The following is a 16,991-nucleotide window of genomic DNA, read 5'->3' as shown; positions in this document are numbered from 1 at the left end:
TGTTTTCCATAGTGGTTGCACTAGTTCACATTCCCATCAGGGATTGCATTCTATCTGTGGATCAACCTGGGGAGTACTGCCGTGTTAACAGTATTAAGTCTCTGAACATCCATGTCTTATTAAATTTCCTTCAATGATGTTTGATTTTCAGTATGAAAGTCTTGCACTTCTTTTGTTAAATTATTAAATACTTATGTTATCTTTTTGATGCTGTTGTAAGTGGAATTGTTTTTCTAATTTGATTTTAAGATTGTTCATTGCGAGTATATAGACATACAGATGGTTTTTGTGATCGATCTGTGTGCTGCAACATTGCTGAACAGATCCATGTATTAATCATTTTATAGTTAGACCTTGTGATTTTCTACATGCAAGGTCATTTCATCTGTAAGAAGAGATAGTTTTGCTTCTTCCTTTTCAATCTGGATGCCTTTTTTCTTATCTGATTGTCCTGGCTGGAACATGTATGTTGAATAGAAGTGGCAAAAGCAGACATCCTTTCATTTTCCTGACATAATAATTTATGCTCATATTTTTCAGATACATGCAGTGAAACAAAATGTGTTACTAGTCTAAAAGGCTTGTATTTAATTTCTGCACTCCTGTTGTTACCAGCCTTTCCTGTTACTACAATTTTATAACACTTTCACTTTCCTTCAAGTGTTAAATTATACAGATGCCCCTTGACTTAGATGATGTTACATCCTGATGAACCCATCTTAAGTTAAAAATGTATGTTGAAAATGCATTTCATACACTTAGCCTGCCGAATGTTATAGCTTAGCCTCACCTACCTTAAACTTGCTCAGGACACTTACATTAGCCCACAGTTGGGCAAAATAATCTAACACAAAGCCTATTCCATAATAAGGGTCGAACATCTCACAAGACTGTAGTCACATGAGAAACAGAATGGTTGCATATGTACTCAAAGCATAGTTTCTGGTGAACACATATTGTTTTTACATTATCCTAAAGTCAAAAAATTGTAAGTCTAAACAGGAGGTCAGGCCAGGCGCAGTAGCTCACACCTGTAATCCCAGCACTTTGGGAGGCCAAGGCAGGTGGATCACGAGGTCAGGAGTTCAAGACCAGCCTGACCAACATGGTGAAACCCCATCTCTACTAAAAATACAAAAGTAGCCGGGGTGCTGGCGCACGCCTCTAATCCTAGCTACTCGGGAGGCTGAGGTAGGAGAATCGCTTGAACCCGGGAGGCAGAGGTTGCAGTGAGCCGAGATAGCACTACTGCACTCCAGCCTGGGTGACAGAGTGAGACTTCATCTCTAAAAAACAAAAACAAAAAAAACAGGAGGTCATCTACTCCTGTGTTTCTCAGAGGCTGTTCTGTGTTCTGTCTACCTGCATCAGGGTCGCAGCAGTGGCCATTAAAAATACAGATTCCTGGGAGCAGGGCAGAGGGAAAAAAGTAGATTCCTGGGCTCCACCCCAGACCTACTGAATCTTTAGGCTTGGGGCCCAGGAATCTGCATTTCAGCAAGCATTCCCAAGAATCACTGATTGAATCCAGCACCATTTTCTACAGGTGAGACTGCTGTGGTCTAGAGACAACAGAACTTGTCCAGTATCTCACAAGTCATGAGAGGCAGAAGTCAGATATAGGCCTTCAGCTCCCCACCTCATCCTTTCCATTTGCAGTGACAAAGAGTGCAGTGCTAAATTATATTTCGTTTCCTTTGCTACCCTCAGCAGCTCACTTTCTTTGCATTTTTCTAAATTTTTCTTTAATTTGATTGAGACATTTTTAGAAAATCCTGACGTCTCCTGCCACAGTGAAAGAATTGCCTTAAATCAGTAGGATCTGGGGACAGTCCCTGCACACATGTGACAAGTGACTCATTAACTTGTGAAGTGGCAAATAAATTGTCTTTTCAGCACATTAGTAATCATTTTTATTATGAAATATCATGGCCAGGCATAGTGGCTCTTGCCTGTAATCCCAGAACTTTGGGAGGCTCCCAGAAACTTGGGAGGCAAGAAGATCTCTTGAGCCCAGGATTTCGAGACCAGCCTGGACAACATAGCGAGACCCCATCTCTACAAAAAACTTAAAAATTTCCTGGGTGTGGTGACAGGTGCCGGGAGTACCAGCTACTTGGGAAGCTGAGGTGGGAGGATCACTTGAGCCCAGGAAGTTGAGGCTGCAGTAAGCTGTAATTATACCACTGCATTCCAGCCCGGGTGATAGAACAAGACCCTGTCTCAAAAAAAAAAAAGGAAAATAATCGTAAATACACCAGAAATAGTACTGAAACACGCACGTACCCCGTGCTCAGAATTAACAAATGTTTATTTACATTTTTTCTTACTCATTTTTGATTTTTATTTATTTATTTTTTTTGAAATATGGCCAGGCATGGTGGTTCATGCCTGTAATCTTAGCACTTTGGGAGGCTGAGGCAGGTGGATCACCTAAGGTTAGGAGTTCGAGACCAGCCTGGCCAACATGGCAAAACCCCGCCTCTTGTTACAAACAATTAGCTGGGCATGGTGGCAGGCGCCTGTAATCCCAGCTACTCACAAGGGAGGCTGAGACAGGAGAATCCTTGAACCCAGGAGGTGGAGATTACAGTGAGCTGAGATCGTGCCACTATACTCGAGTCTGGGCAACAGAGTAAGACTGTGTCTCAAAAACAAACAAAAAAAATTATATGCCGGGCGCAGTGGCTCACGCCTGTAATCCCAACATTTTGGGAGGCTGAGGCAAGTGGATCACTTGAGGTCAGGAGTTCAAGACCAGCTGGCCAACATGGTGAAACTCCGTCTCTACTAAAAATACAAAAATTAGCCAGGCGTGGTGGCACACGCCTGTAATCCCAGCTACTCGGGAGGCTGAGGCAGGAGAATCACTTGAATCTGGGAGGTGGAGGTTGCAGTGAGCCGAGATCATGCCACTGCACTCCAGCCTGGGCAACAGAGTGAGATTCTGTCTCAAAAAAAAAGAGAAAAAACATTGTAGGTACAGTTGAAACCTTTTCCTTGTGGTTCTCCCTAGATGTATTCCTCTTCATTCTCCTCAAAGGGGGTGCCACTTTCCTAAAATTCATGTGTACCCTTCCCATTCTTATTTTTCTACCTTGAACATATTTACATCTCTTTATTTATTTATTTATTTGAGACAGGGTCTCGCTCTGTTGCCCAGGCTGGGTGGAGTTCAGTGGTGTAATCATATCTCACTGCAGCCTTGAACTCCTGGGCTCCAGGGGTCCTCCTGCCCTGGCCTCCGAAGAAGCTGGGACCAGAGGCATGCACCACTATGCCTGGCTAATTTTTAAATTTTATTTAGAGATGGGGTCTCCCTATATAACCTAGAGTGATCTCAAACTCCTGGGCTTAAGCAATTCTCCTCCCTTGGCCTCCCAGAGTGCGGGGATTACAGGCATAAGCCACCACGCCTGACCATGTCTTTAAATAACATAGTTTTGAATGTTTTATAATTGATATCTGTGGTGTCGTATTTATCACTTGGCAATTTTCACTCAGCTTTATTTTTTCATCCCAATCCTTTTAACATGCAAGATCAGGGTAATTTTTTTAACTGCTATATTTCATTATGTGAATATACCACAACTTGGCTGTTTTTTTTTTTTTCTCTCAGTGGACATTTAGGTCGGTCCCATTTTTCTTCCCACAGTTACAAACAATGCTGTAATTAATATCCTCATGTGAAATAACATTAGTAGGGATGTATCTACAAGTGGCCTCAACTGAACCATAAGGTGTACACATTTTCAGCCTAAGTAGATATTGCCAAATTGCTTTCCAGAGTGGGAGCATCCACTTAATCCTACTGGCAGTGTATGAGAGTTCTCATTTTTCTACCTAAAGTTCCAAACAACTGCATGTGTTTCTGTTAGGTTACCTTGGGAAAAGAACTTTAGTGCACATCGTCAGTTCTGAATGTTAAGTTTACAATAGCATTTTTCTCCAACTCTCAACTTTTCCTTTTTAGAAGGTGATGCTCTCTTACACAACCTTCATTCTCGCCCTCAAAGACTTATTGATCATATAAGGAATCTCCATGAGGAAGATGCCTTACTGAAGGAGGAAAGCAGCATCTATGATGATATTGTTTTTGTGGATGTTGTCGACACTTATCGTAATGTTCCTGCAAAATTATTGAACTTCTATAGATGGTAGGTTGTAAAAATGTTGGGTAGCTAGAACTTGTTTTATTGTTAGTTTCCTTTTTTTGAGATGGGGTCTTACTGTGTTTCCTAGGCTGGTCTTGAACTCCTGAGTGCAAGCAAACCTCCTGCCTTAGCCTCCTGAGTAGCTAAGATTGCAGACACATGACACTGTGCCTGTCTTATTGTTCTTTTGCTATCGAGACAATTTATCAACTTCAAACCACTGAGATTTCAACAAATACAAACAAACCTAAGGCCACTGAGCCCCTGGGATATGACCTATTATATCCTAGTTCCTTGCGAAAACTGAGCTGCTAAGATGCTGCCACTTTATTTTGATAAAGATCCACAATGTGATATTAACCTATCAAAAACATGGCAAAAATTGGCTGGTGGCTTATGCCTGCCAGCAGCACTTTGGGAAGCCAAGGCAGGTAGATCACTTGAGATCTGGAGTCTGAGACCAGCCTGGCCAAACATGGTGAAACCCCGTTTCTACTAAAAATACAAAAATTAGCCAAGTGTTGTGGTGAGCACCTGTAATCCCAGCTACTCAGGGGGCTGAGGCATGAAAATCACTTGAACCCAGAAGGCGGAGGTTGCAGTGAGCCAAGATCACACCACCGCACTCCAGCCTGGGCGGCAGAGTGAGACTTTGTCTCAAAAAAAAAAAAAAAAAAAAAAAAAAAGTTGATTCATTTTGAGTCATTTCTTCTTGCCTCGGTTGTCTCAAGCCAGCATTAGATAAAAATCAGTGAGTTTGGGAATGGTCCATTTTTAGTTGTATGTATACCCACCAACCCAGATTCCCCAGTTATAGTCACTCACATTTAGGTTACTGATAGGAATTCTCTTCTACTGACTATCTACCTTATACTTCCAGTCTCTACTCCATCCATTTAAAAACTACCTCCCTGATTCTAAAACTCTTATATAGCTGGCTTACTGAAATTCCACAACTCCCAGAATCTATCATATTTATAATTTCCCAGACCCTCCAGTGTTTCTTGGAACTTACTTTTAATTCCTACTTTTATAAGAATAACAGTAGCAATATATAATAATAGTAACATATATTTTATATATATAATCTTAACATGTATAGTTATTAGAATTATTAGTTACTCTATGATCTCAAAATTTTCTGTTGAGTTTCCTGGTACTGTCTATCCTGACCATGGAACCAAAACTTTCAAACTGTATCTCTGATTAGGCCAAACCTATAAAGGGTATTCACTTTTATTTTTTTCACTTTTATTTTTAAAAACCTTTTTCTGTTCCTTGGTGAGGCCCAGGGTCTGTCTCTTTCTTTTCTTCTCTGTTGCCCTAGGCAGAGTGGGAAGTTACCAAGAACAGTACTTTACGGATACAGTTCCCTGGTCCCGAGGGGTAGATGGTCTAATTGGTTTATGGAAGGTAATGTTTCTTAGCTGGGGCAAATTATTTATTTATTTATTTTTTAATAGAAACAAGGTCTCAAGCAGTCTTCCTGCCTTGGCCTCCCAAAGTGCTGGGATTATAGGCATGAGCCACCATACCTGGCCTGCTGGGGCAAATTAATATAATTTGGGACTCGTCCTGTGAGTAGAGGGCAGAGGTCAATGAAAGTTGGAAATCTGGGTGTGTCGAATGCTAGGTTAAGTTTAGACAGCTGTAGTAAGAAAAAGAACCTCCTTTTAATTTGGGGCTGCCAATGAGAGTTGCAATTGTAGGTGAGGCTGAGGTGAGGAATGGGCATGGAGGTACCGAGGGTGGGAAGTCAGGGCTGAGAGCCCCAGACTCTTCTTTAGAGCAAGATATTTCCTAGGTGTGGAAGTATCTTAGCCTCTCCCTTAGTCTCCACTGTCGCTATTCTGGCTGCCACCTTCTCTCCCTGGATCGCTGCAGTAACCTTCAGCGGGACTCTGATCTGGGACCTGCGTCCCCATAGCTGGCATCACCCATCTCCACACACAAATGAGTTTCATTATTTCTTCCTCTTTATTTCAGTTATCAGTGACCTAAATATTCTTTATCATGAAAATTTATTTCTAATTAGCAAATATTATGTATGCCTTCTGCTGTTAATTGGAAATAAACTTTAGAAACATGGGGTGATGCTATTTGGTGTGGACCCATTATTGTTAAATTCACCATTCTTTGACCTAATGAAATTCTAAATTTATTTTATTGAGATTTCTGACATATGACTGGCCCCCTAGCAAAACTGCGTTTTTAAACAGATGTACAGGGACTGTCAATGTGAAATGAAGGAGTCAATTTTGTCTTTAGTCATGATTATATATTTTATGTCTAGATAATGAAGTCACTCTCCTTTGCCTTCCAGAAGGTCATTTATAATTATTTAATTGCTGGAAGTTGTTTCCAAGGGAAAATATGTTTCAGTGTAATAAGTCAGGTTTTTTTAAGCCATAAAATATTTTGAGTGTAATATAAATAGTAGCATCAGATGCATCTTGTATAATAGTGTTCTGTGTGAGAGGCCCAGATGTAACACCTAATTCATTATGCTGGGACTTTGTTATTAACAACACATGGGGCAAGGTTCAGACGTTTAATAGATTTGGCAGCAGGAGTTGAATGATGCCTAAGAAGCATTTGTTTGAACGTATGTTCCATTTAAGCCAGATATTTTCCTTCATCATGCTCTTTCTTTACCTTTTAAAATCAGCTTAGTACTTCTCCGTGTTATGCCACTTAGTAAAAACCAAGTGATGGCCTTAGTTGATTGCAGCAAAATTTTGTTAGAGCAAATGTTCTCAACATTTGAGGAATAAGAAATATAGATAATGACAGGTACAGTTTTGAATGAAAGTGTTAGTGACGCCACTGCATTGGTGTTTCTTTGTTTCTTTGTCTGGTTGCACTGACTTTCTTACCCCTTTTGTGTCAACAGGACTGTGGAAACAACCAGCTTCAATTTGTTGCTGAAGACAGATGACGACTGTTACATAGACCTCGAAGCTGTATTTAATAGGATTGCCCAAAAGAATCTGGATGGGCCTAATTTTTGGTGGGGAAAGTAAGTTAACCATTCTTAGCCCATTGGCATTCATGTACCTGATCAAATGTAATTAATAAAGCATAAAATATCCTTTTTTTTTTTTTTTTGAAAATGTGGTTGAGATATACAATTTCGTACTAGACTCCTGGGTTAATATATATTTCATTACTCTAGGTCAGTCATGCTGGCTCACATCTGTCATCCCAGAGTTTTGGGAAAGCTGAGGTGGGAGGATACTTTGAGGCCAAGAGTTCAAAACTAGCCTGGGCAACGTTGCAAGACCCTGTCCCTACAAAAAATAAAAAAGGTGATGTGAGCCTGTAGCCCTTAGCTACTTGAGAGGCTGAGGCAGGGAGACTGCTTGAGCCCAGGAGTTGGAGGCTGCAATGAGCTATGATTTTGCAACCGCACTCCACTCCAGCCTGGGCAACAGAGGGAGACCCTGTCTTAATAATAAATTTTATATTACTGTACAATTGGAGGAAAATATTTTTTAAATGAAAAGCCTCAGGCTAATGTAGTCAAGGAGGGAAAACAATATGGCTTTTATTCTTACGCCAAAGAAATAAATGGTATTCACATTAGAAGCTACTGTATATTTTGTTAGAGTACGTTTGTGACACGTCTCTGAAACCATTTTCTGTGCTTCCTCAAGAATACAATATAGATTAGTGATTTGGTTTTTTGTTTTCATATATACTAAAACACAGGGTGATCTTCTAGTGCTTTTCATTCGGAAACTCTACAAATGCAACTTCGAAAAAATCTAACATACCAATCTTTTATCTAAAACAACACTGGATAAATGATAATTCCTTTCCTTAGATTAAAAAATTTTTTTCTGGCGGGGCACAGTGGCTCACGCCTGTAATCCCAGCACTTTGGGAGGCTGAGGAGGGTGGATCACCCGAAGTCGGGAGTTCAAGACCAGCCTGGCCAACATGGCGAAACCCTGTTTCTCCTAAAAATATAAAAAAATTAGCTGGTCATGATGGTGCGTGCCTGTAATCCCAGCTACTCGGGAGGCTGAGGCAGGAGAATTGCTTGAATCTGGGAGGCAGAAGTTGCAGTGAGCCGAGATGGCACCACTGCCCTCCAGCCTGAACAACGAGCAAAACTCCATCTCAAAAAAAAAGAAATTTTCTTATTTTCTTTTCTCACTTCTACAAGCTTATTCCTTTGTAGTGATGATAAAGAAGTCAAGTTTAATAGTGGCAGGATATGTGTCAGACTAACACAAGGGGCCATATTATTTTTCATCTCAGTTTCAGACTGAATTGGGCAGTTGACCGAACCGGAAAGTGGCAGGAGTTGGAGTACCCCAGCCCCGCTTACCCTGCCTTTGCATGTGGGTCAGGATATGTGATCTCCAAGGACATCGTCAAGTGGCTGGCAAGCAACTCGGGGAGGTTAAAGACCTATCAGGTACTTAAGAATTTCTTAGCTTGGCGTGGTGGCTCTCACCTGTAATCACAGCACTTTGGGAGGCTAAGGCGGGTAGATCACTTGAGCCCAGGAATTGAAGACCAGCCTGGGTAACATAGCAAGACCCATCTCTATAATAAAAAATAAAAACAAAAAAATTAAGGATTTCCCACCTATGTATACACTCATCACACCAAGTTTCATCTCACTCAGCATTCCATCATGGAAAGCAGAACCCACTTACCTTGGGGAAAAGCATGTTACTCTCTGTATAGGAATCACCTCTCAAAGGTTAAGGATGCACCCCTGCATCCCTCAAATCTTGCCTTTAAATTCCATTCCTAAATCTTTTTTGAGCCTACTTATTATGTTTTCAGCTAGTATTTACAGGTGTCATCCTTGGAGGCTGGGCACTGTGGCTCATGCCTGTAATCCTAGCACTTTGGGACACCGAGGCAGGCAGATCACTTGAGGTTAGGAGTTCGAAACCAGCCTGGCCAACATGGCGAAACCCCATCTCTACTAAAAATACAAAAAATTAGCTGGGTGCACACCTGTATTCCCAACTACTTGGGAGGCTGAAGCAGGAAAATCACGTGAATCCGGAGGCGGAGGTTGCAGTGAGCTGAGATTGCGCCACTGCATGCCAGACTGGGCGACAGAGGGAGACTCTGTCTCAAAAAAAAAAAAAAAACTATAGTCCCTGGAGGAATAGAAAGATTTTTATTCCTAAGGAGGAAGCCCAAAGTGCTTCCTGGAAGCTTAAGGTACATGAGAAGGATGGGTCGTCTACTCGCGGTTTCATCTTCTCATTACCTTGTGGTGGGGGTGCTTCATATTAAAGACCACTAGCTTTGACTTTGTGTGAACCCATTTTTGCTATTTCATATTAGAATAATAACAGAGCAAAAAAGTAGAAAGGTGGTTGATGATGGGAGTGGCCACAGTTTTGTCTTTACAAATAAAATAGCATTAAAATTTTTAAATTTAAACTTTATGGGCCATGTATAGGGTGAAGATGTAAGCATGGGCATCTGGATGGCAGCCATAGGACCCAAAAGATACCAGGTAAGTCTTTGGGGATGGCCTCAGGGTTCTTAAGAGTTGAGGAGGTGGATTTCTATATACAGGTTGAGTGTCCCTTATCCAAAATGCCTGGGACCAGAAGTATTTAGGATTTCAGATTTTTTTGGATTTTAGAATAATTGCATTATACTTACAAGTTCCACATTTCAAATCTGAAAATCTGAAATGCTTCAGTGAGCATTTCCTTTGAGTGTCATGTTGGCTCTCAAAAAGTTTTGGGCTGGGCATAGTGGCACATGCCTGTAATCCCAACACTTTGGGAGGCCAAGGTGGGTGTTATCACTTGAGCCCAGGAGTTCAAGACCAGCCTGGGCAACATGGTGAAAACCCCGTCTCTACAAAAACTACAGAAAAATTAGCTGGGCATGGCAGCGCCTGCCTGTGATCCCAGCTACTCAGGAGGCTAAGGTACAAGGATCAACTTGAGCCTGGGAGGTCGAGGGTGCAGTGAGCTGTGAATGCACCACTGCACTCCCACCTGGGCAACAGAGTGAGAGAGACCCTGTCTCAAAAAAAAAAAAAAAAAAAAAAACAGTTTTGGATTTTGGAGCATTTTGGATTTCAAATTTTCAGATTTGGAATGCTCAACCTGTAGTGAATATCACACCATGGGCAGAAAGAATGAGGATCTTCTACCATAATAGTTATGCTGTTGCTTTAATTCACAATAATCCACCTAGGTTATTTCTCATACGGTATTTTTCTGAGTTTAAAGCAAAAGGTTATAAATGAACGTTCCCCTGCCTACAAAAAATTCAGTTTCCATAGATTTGATCAGAAATTATTTGCAGCTTTAAAACTTAACAACAGAAAGCTGGGCATGGTGGCTCACACCTGTAATCCCAGCACTTTGGGAGGCCGAGGCGGGCAGATCATGAGGTCAGGAGATCGAGACCATCCTGGCTAACACGGTGAAACCCCATCTCTACTAAAAATACAAAAAAAATTAGCCGGGCGTAGTGGCGGGCGCCTGTAGTCCCAGCTGCTCAGGCGGCTGAGGCAGGAGAATGGCATGAACCCAGGGGCGGAGCTTGCAGTGAGCCAAGATCGCACGACTGCACTCCAGCCTGGGCGACAGAGTGAGACTCCGTCTCAAAAAAAAAAAAAAAACGACAGAATCCACTGATTGAGTGTGGCAGTCTAAGGATCCTTCAACCCTTCTGACCAATACAAATAAGATACTGCATGAAATATAAGACATCATTTAAAACACACTATTGCTGAACCAGAAAAAAAAATGAATCTGCAGAGACCAAAATGGAAACTAGAGCCCTGGGAAGAAACCAAGCACAAAAGCTGGCTTTAGCTTCGGAGATTTCTGTTCTGGATTCTTGCAGCTTCCACTTTGGCCATCGAAGGTGCAGGGGACAGAAGGCACATGCAGTGTCTGTCAGTTAGAAGCCCTGCATAGAGCTGGGGCCCCAGAGCAGCTCTCAGTCCAGGACAAGAAATCAACCCACATCTACATGGTCCACTTTGATAGTCCGATTCCTTTGCTGTACTTTGTCTCAACTTTGAATAGAATTCTTTTTTGTATCTGGTAATTCTGGGATCTGTAGTCTTTGCTGGGTCTGATTTGCAGTTTGTTGTTTCTACAGACTATTGTTCATGGGGCTTATTTTCTGATGTGTTGAGTCTTTTTTTGGTGACCATGTGATGTCTTTGGAAACTGAGTCCTATATTTAAAATGCATTCCTACAGAGAGGATTTACATTTTTTTCTGCCATGCACCTAGGAATACTACCATCTATGAATACTTCAGACTTTTGTCTTGGAACTGTTGGGCTTACACAGACTGACTACCAGCCCGAGACCTACCTAAGTGCAAGCTGTGGGTAGGCGCTCAGGGGAGAGAGACCCCTTTCCATCCCACTGAGGGGCAAGACTGAGACAGACAAGCCGAGTTTGTTTTCTTATATCCCCCCGAGGCTGTGGCCCCTCAGAGATCCTAGCTCTGTGTCAGTCTCCCATTAGTCTCCTGTTCCTGGGCTTGGCCTTCCAAACCCAAGGATCAGCAGCTGCCTTCAAGGCACATGCTGACTCAGCACTTTCTCCTACCCTGTTTCTTCTTTGATCATGGAGTTCAGCCATGCTTTATAAAGGTTTTTAATTTTATCCAACATTTTTGTGTTGTCAGAACATTGAATGAGTTTCTCTCTTGTGTTTTGCTACATTGCTGGAAATAGAAGTCAATTCATGTAGCTAGGAAATAGTCTAGTGGTTAAGAACTTGAGTTTGGGAGTCTTTAATCCCTCCTCTTCATTTACCAGCCGTGTGACCTTTAACAAGTTATTTAACTCTTAGTTTGTTCCTCAGTTGTAAGACGGAAATAGTTCCTACCTCACAGCATTACTGTGAGATTTAAGTGAGATATTTACAAAGCACTTGGGTAGAGTCCCACAATATTGTAAGCATTCCATCAGAATAATAGCGTTACTAATACTGCCACAGACACACCTTTACTAGCAAACACGAAACTCCCCTGTGGTTTCTAAAATCGTTCATTACGGAATAGCATTTGTTGACTGACTTCATCCACACACCGCCTTGTTTCTGTATTCCACAGCCACAGGACTGTGGGACCTGGTGCTTTCCCAAATCAGGAGGTGCCACCCCCACACCTCACCAGTTGGTCCACACATGGAGTTATCCTTGAAATAATTTCAGCACCATTAGAATACATAAAAGCTGTCTACGTGCATACTTTCTGATGCTCTTAAAACAGTTTCACCACTCTCAGATCGGCTTTGGTTGTTTCTCCACAGGACAGCCTGTGGCTGTGTGAGAAGACCTGTGAGACAGGAATGCTGTCTTCTCCTCAGTATTCTCCATGGGAACTGACGGAACTGTGGAAACTGAAGGAACGGTGCGGTGATCCTTGTCGATGTCAGGCAAGATAACAGGGACTTGAATTAGCGTCTAAAATCAGGGCAGGCAAACGATAATCTGAGTGCAAGTCTGAGGAGTCCCAGGGTTTAGCAGTAGACTGTATGGTCTTTCAAGAGAGTTCCAGACCGGCACTTTCACCCAGAACCAATGCGGTGTTTCTTAATGTTTGCACAAATTTCCTTAAAAATCAACTTGTACTGTAGCATAAGAAAAGTTTTTATTTATCTATTGGAAGATTATCAGAAAAATACCAAGTTATTTTATAAAAGAAAAAATATTTCTAAATCCTGATGCATTGTGGCTAATTAGTAATTCACCATTACCTATGGTTTTTGGTTAAAACTTGGCCTAGTTCAGAAATCTGTAGTAGTAACTGAGAGTTTGAATTTCAACCTGGATTGCAGGATAGCTCTGTAGAGCTTAATTAGGATAATTATCGGACCAAAAGAACTCACAGGAATGCTGTGTGATCATGTGATCACATATTTGAGCAGTGGTCACTTATACCAAAGTTTGGGGCTTCTGGAAATAATGTCAGATTTTGTGGATCTCTGAAGTGGGCAACTTGAACTTGAAGAGGAACCAAGATGATTCTCAGTTCTGAACCTTGGTTTTAAAGAAGTTCATTTATATGGTAGACTAATAACCAAGTTTTCTTTCTGCCATCTAACATAAATCCTGAAGGTCACAGTTTAGTACTCATAGTTTTTAAATGCTAAAGTTTTGTGAGTATGAATAAAAGCAAATACCTCTCAGGGTTTTAGTGCTATCGGGAAGGATATTTCTAAATTGTTGACATTTTGAAAGAATTAGTTTTGCTTTCCTCCTATCATTGCCTAATGTTTACCTAATATGAGTACATTTCAATCAAAGCTGGTTATCTTCTACAGAAGATATACTCAGCTTAGGTGTAATTGTAGGGAAGAGCATGTGATTAATTTAAGTACTCTTAGAAATAGTGCAACTGAGAAGACAGATAATAGCATATTGTTATACATAGTAGACGATGTGTCTCCCCAAGTTTAAGGGACGTTTCCCAAAATGACCAACCAAATCATTTTCGTAACCCTTTAAAATAGTAGTTTCAATAGAGAATTCCATTAAAACTAGTCTTATGACAGACATTAACTGTGTTCAGATTTTATTAGGCTAGCTAGTTTCTATTTAATATTTAAATCTTATCATGAAATGCAGCGATGAACTGTAAAAATAAATATGAAGTAAGATCAGAAAATCGTTAGTAGGTTCAAAGCCTTTATTATTGCTATTATGTATAAGCCTAGAAATGGTTACTTCCCAACAAAAAATACATCCGTTGTTAAAATACATCCCTTGTTGTACTTAGGGCAAGTTGTAAACCCCCTTTGTTTTGATAGTAGAATTGTTCCAGTGAATCATTTATTTCCGGTGAACCCCAGACACGATAAGCAGTGTAGTCTCTAAATTTTATTAGTTGGTTGTCACCATCGCACTAATAGACAATCTCCATTTTCCACAGAATAAAACTGTAATGACTTTAGGTCATTTTCCAGCTCGATTTCTCTGCCCGGCTTCTAAAATTAGAATGAAGGTGGGGAAGGATGTGATTAAGACAGATCCGATAAAGCATGTTACACATACTCTTCCCCCACCCCGTCCCCAGGCAGTAGCTTACCCTTAAAATCAAACAAACAGACCTATGGTCTCCATTTAGAATCAAACTGTTGCTATCTAGAGACAGTTTAATGTCATAATATGAGGACTAAGCTTGACTTTGTATTTTGCTGGGCAACTTACTTTGGGACTTTCATAGGACAACAGAAGGTCTGACACAGGAACTTTGAGAAGACGTGACAGCAATCCCTTCACCTTTTGAATGGTCATGGAGCCTATCAAAAGACAAGAAAAGTCCATTCGTTCTCTCAAATGACAGTAACCTGTAAAACTAGCTCATGTGATGAGACCACAGTATCATTGCAATGATAGCTGTATCTGTCCTCTTTTTTTTTTTTTTTGAGACTTACTTAAGTCTTGCTCTGTCGCCCAGGCTGGAGCGCAATGGTGTAATCTCAGCTCATTGCAACCTCCACTTCCCGGGTTCAAACAATTCTCCTGCCTCAGCCTCCTGAGTGGCTGGTGCCCATCACCACACCCAGCTAACTTTTGTATTTTTAGTAGAGACGGGGTTTCACCACGTTGGCCAGGCTGGTCTCGAACTCCTGACCTCGTGATCTGCCTGCCTTGGCCTCCGAAAGTGCTGGGATTACAAGCATGAGCACAGCGCCTGGCTGTATCTGTCATTTTACCCAAGTCACTTTACCCAAGTAATTAGGGGAAAGTCTGAGTCTTGTACCACCTGTTCATTTGCGGAACTGTGGGAAACGGAGCCAACGGACCTAAATGCCCTTTGACAGTGAGTTTCACACCATTTCTGGTATTCTGTACTAGAAATACATGTAGTGTATTTCTTTCTTATCTGAATAAACCAGAATGATACTCTCAGCACAGAAGAATAAAGGGAGTGAGTCATTAACGTTTTCTTTTTAAACCTTTATGATGACTTCCTTATGAATTACTGAACGAACACTGGAATGGGACTCAGGTATCCTGAGGACTTTTCTCAATCTGGCCTTAGTTCCCCCTCTGTAACATGAGGGTGTCGACTAAATGATCTACAAGGTCCCTTCCAGTGCTGCCATTCTGTAATTATGTAATGTGTAACTGTGTTAAACATACACAAGTGACTGCCAGGCATGGGAACGTAACTTCCGAGTAAATGCTTTGGTTTGTTCAGAATACGCTATGAACTTCTTTCCAAAGACGGGTTGTGGTAAATAGTGGATATTTTGATTATGAGAAATAGAGTTTCCGTGAAGCTTTAGCTGGAGATACAGCAATAGTGTGGTGTTACTACAAATATCACAGTGTATTCAAACATATTTTTCTATCAAAAATCATTTTTGTAAAAGCTGTGTGTTTTTATGCAACTTGTGATAATAAATGTTTATTTTAGAATAAAAGCTGGCCTTTTTGTATGTATTGAATATAGTTAATAGAATTTATATTTTTAATTAACAAAATTTGCTCTTTCATGTGTGAATATGTGATAGTCTAGTCCTTTCAAAAGATGGAGATGGACTGGCTTTCATTGTTTGAAGGCTGGTGAGAGAAGGGGTTACCTGCTGCACACCAGTGGGGAGTGACAAAATCCTAACACATGCCAGAAACAAAAAGTTGTTTGGTCATAAAACAGTTCTAATAAGAAATCTGCCTGGCCTGCTCACACCTGTAACCCCAGCACTTTGGGAGGCAGAGGGATCAGAGCCCAGGAATTCGAGACCAGCCTGGGCAACATGAGGATACCCCATTCTACAAAAAATAATAGAAAATTAACCAAGCATAGCGATGCCTGCCTCTAGTCCCAGCTGCTTGGGAGGATCATCACTTGAGCCCAGGAGGCCGAGGCTACAGTGAGCCATGATCGCACCACTGTACTCCATCCAGCCTGGGTAACAAAGTGAGCCCCTGTCTCAAAAAAAAAACCTGCCTACTCATACCGGTTCTATAGAAGAAAGTAGCAATTTGTATGTAATAAATAGCATTACCATTTTTAATATAGTAACATGACTGTCTTAACATTCAGAAAATATGGAAATAGCTAATTATTTCTTTTTACCTGCCTATGACCAATGTTAAAAATTTGAGAGGTATACCTCTAGGCCTTTTTTTTTTCTGTGTTCATATAAGGATGTATAGGTTTTAAGCCAGGGGCAGTGGCTTACGCCTGTAATCCCAACAACACTTTGGGAGGCTGAGGCGGGCGGATCATCTGAGGTCAAGAGTTTGAGACCAGCCTGGCCAACGTGGAGAAACCCCGTCTCTACTAAAAATACAAAAATTAGCCAGGCATGATGGTGGGTGCCTGTTATCCCAGCTACTTGGAAAGCTGAGGCAGGGAGAGTTGCTTGAACCCGGAAGGCAGAGTTTGCAGTGAGCCGAGATCATGCCACTGCACTCTAGCCTGGGTGACAGAATGAGACTCTGTCTCAAAAAAAAAAAAAAAAAAAAAAAAGGATGTATAGGTTTTATAATATATTGACATACTACATTTGTATTTCTTTATGACATGATGGTATAGCTTTTCATGCCAGTTCCATGCCATGTCCTCTAGACATACACTGCCCAATATAGCAGCCACATGTGGTACTGAGCACCTGGAAAGTGGCGAGTATGACTGAAGAACTAAATTTATTTTATTTTAATGAATTTAAATAGCCACATGTGGTTATTGCAGCCACACTGGACAGCACAGCTCTAGACCTGCTTCACTCTCCTCGGTGACACATGACAATGCCTTGTTTTTTTTTTTTTTTTTTTTTTTTTTTTTTTTTTTAGACGGAGTCTCGCTCTGTCGCCCAGGCTGGGGTGCAGTGGCGTGATCTCCGCTCACTGCAAGC

The 16,991-nt window shown here is 41.2% G+C and overlaps 2 protein-coding genes and 1 long non-coding RNA gene across 8 annotated transcripts in view; 1 reads left to right on the top strand and 2 right to left on the bottom strand.

Annotated features, from left to right (window-relative positions):
- Positions 1–15,554, top strand: part of B3GALNT2 (beta-1,3-N-acetylgalactosaminyltransferase 2) — a 60,670-nt gene extending 45,116 nt beyond the window's left edge. Inside the window, exons 8-13 of one of the 3 annotated variants that reach the window (XM_063613448.1) lie at positions 3,974–4,157; positions 7,048–7,173; positions 8,421–8,580; positions 9,592–9,648; positions 12,432–12,532; positions 14,348–15,554. In XM_063613448.1, the coding sequence (XP_063469518.1) occupies positions 3,974–4,157; positions 7,048–7,173; positions 8,421–8,580; positions 9,592–9,648; positions 12,432–12,532; positions 14,348–14,378 (659 nt within the window). In that variant the 3' untranslated portion in view covers positions 14,379–15,554. Of the gene's footprint in view, positions 1–3,973; positions 4,158–7,047; positions 7,174–8,420; positions 8,581–9,591; positions 9,649–12,431 lie in introns of all 3 variants that reach the window. The other 2 variants (XM_063613446.1, XM_063613447.1) reach the window with 2 other exon arrangements.
- On the bottom strand, positions 1,896–8,713 carry LOC134731907 (uncharacterized). Its single transcript, XR_010114622.1, has 2 exons — positions 8,620–8,713; positions 1,896–2,218 (listed from the first exon to the last, which is right to left on the bottom strand). It is a non-coding gene; the product is annotated as an uncharacterized lncRNA (long non-coding RNA).
- Positions 13,797–16,991, bottom strand: part of TBCE (tubulin folding cofactor E) — a 75,681-nt gene continuing 72,486 nt past the window's right edge. For all 4 annotated transcript variants that reach the window (XM_063613443.1, XM_055233943.2, XM_063613444.1 and 1 more), the window contains 2 exons: positions 14,332–14,423; positions 13,797–14,108 (listed from right to left, as the gene is read on the bottom strand). In XM_063613443.1, coding sequence (XP_063469513.1) covers positions 14,016–14,108; positions 14,332–14,423 — 185 coding nt within the window. In that variant the 3' untranslated portion in view covers positions 13,797–14,015. The remainder of the gene's footprint in view (positions 14,109–14,331; positions 14,424–16,991) is intronic.

The sequence above is a fragment of the Symphalangus syndactylus genome, chromosome 19, assembly GCF_028878055.3.
Source record: "Symphalangus syndactylus isolate Jambi chromosome 19, NHGRI_mSymSyn1-v2.1_pri, whole genome shotgun sequence".
Taxonomy (NCBI): Eukaryota; Metazoa; Chordata; class Mammalia; order Primates; family Hylobatidae; genus Symphalangus; species Symphalangus syndactylus.
Note: the sequence above shows the minus strand (reverse complement) of the source record. Positions and strands in the feature narration are given on the sequence as shown.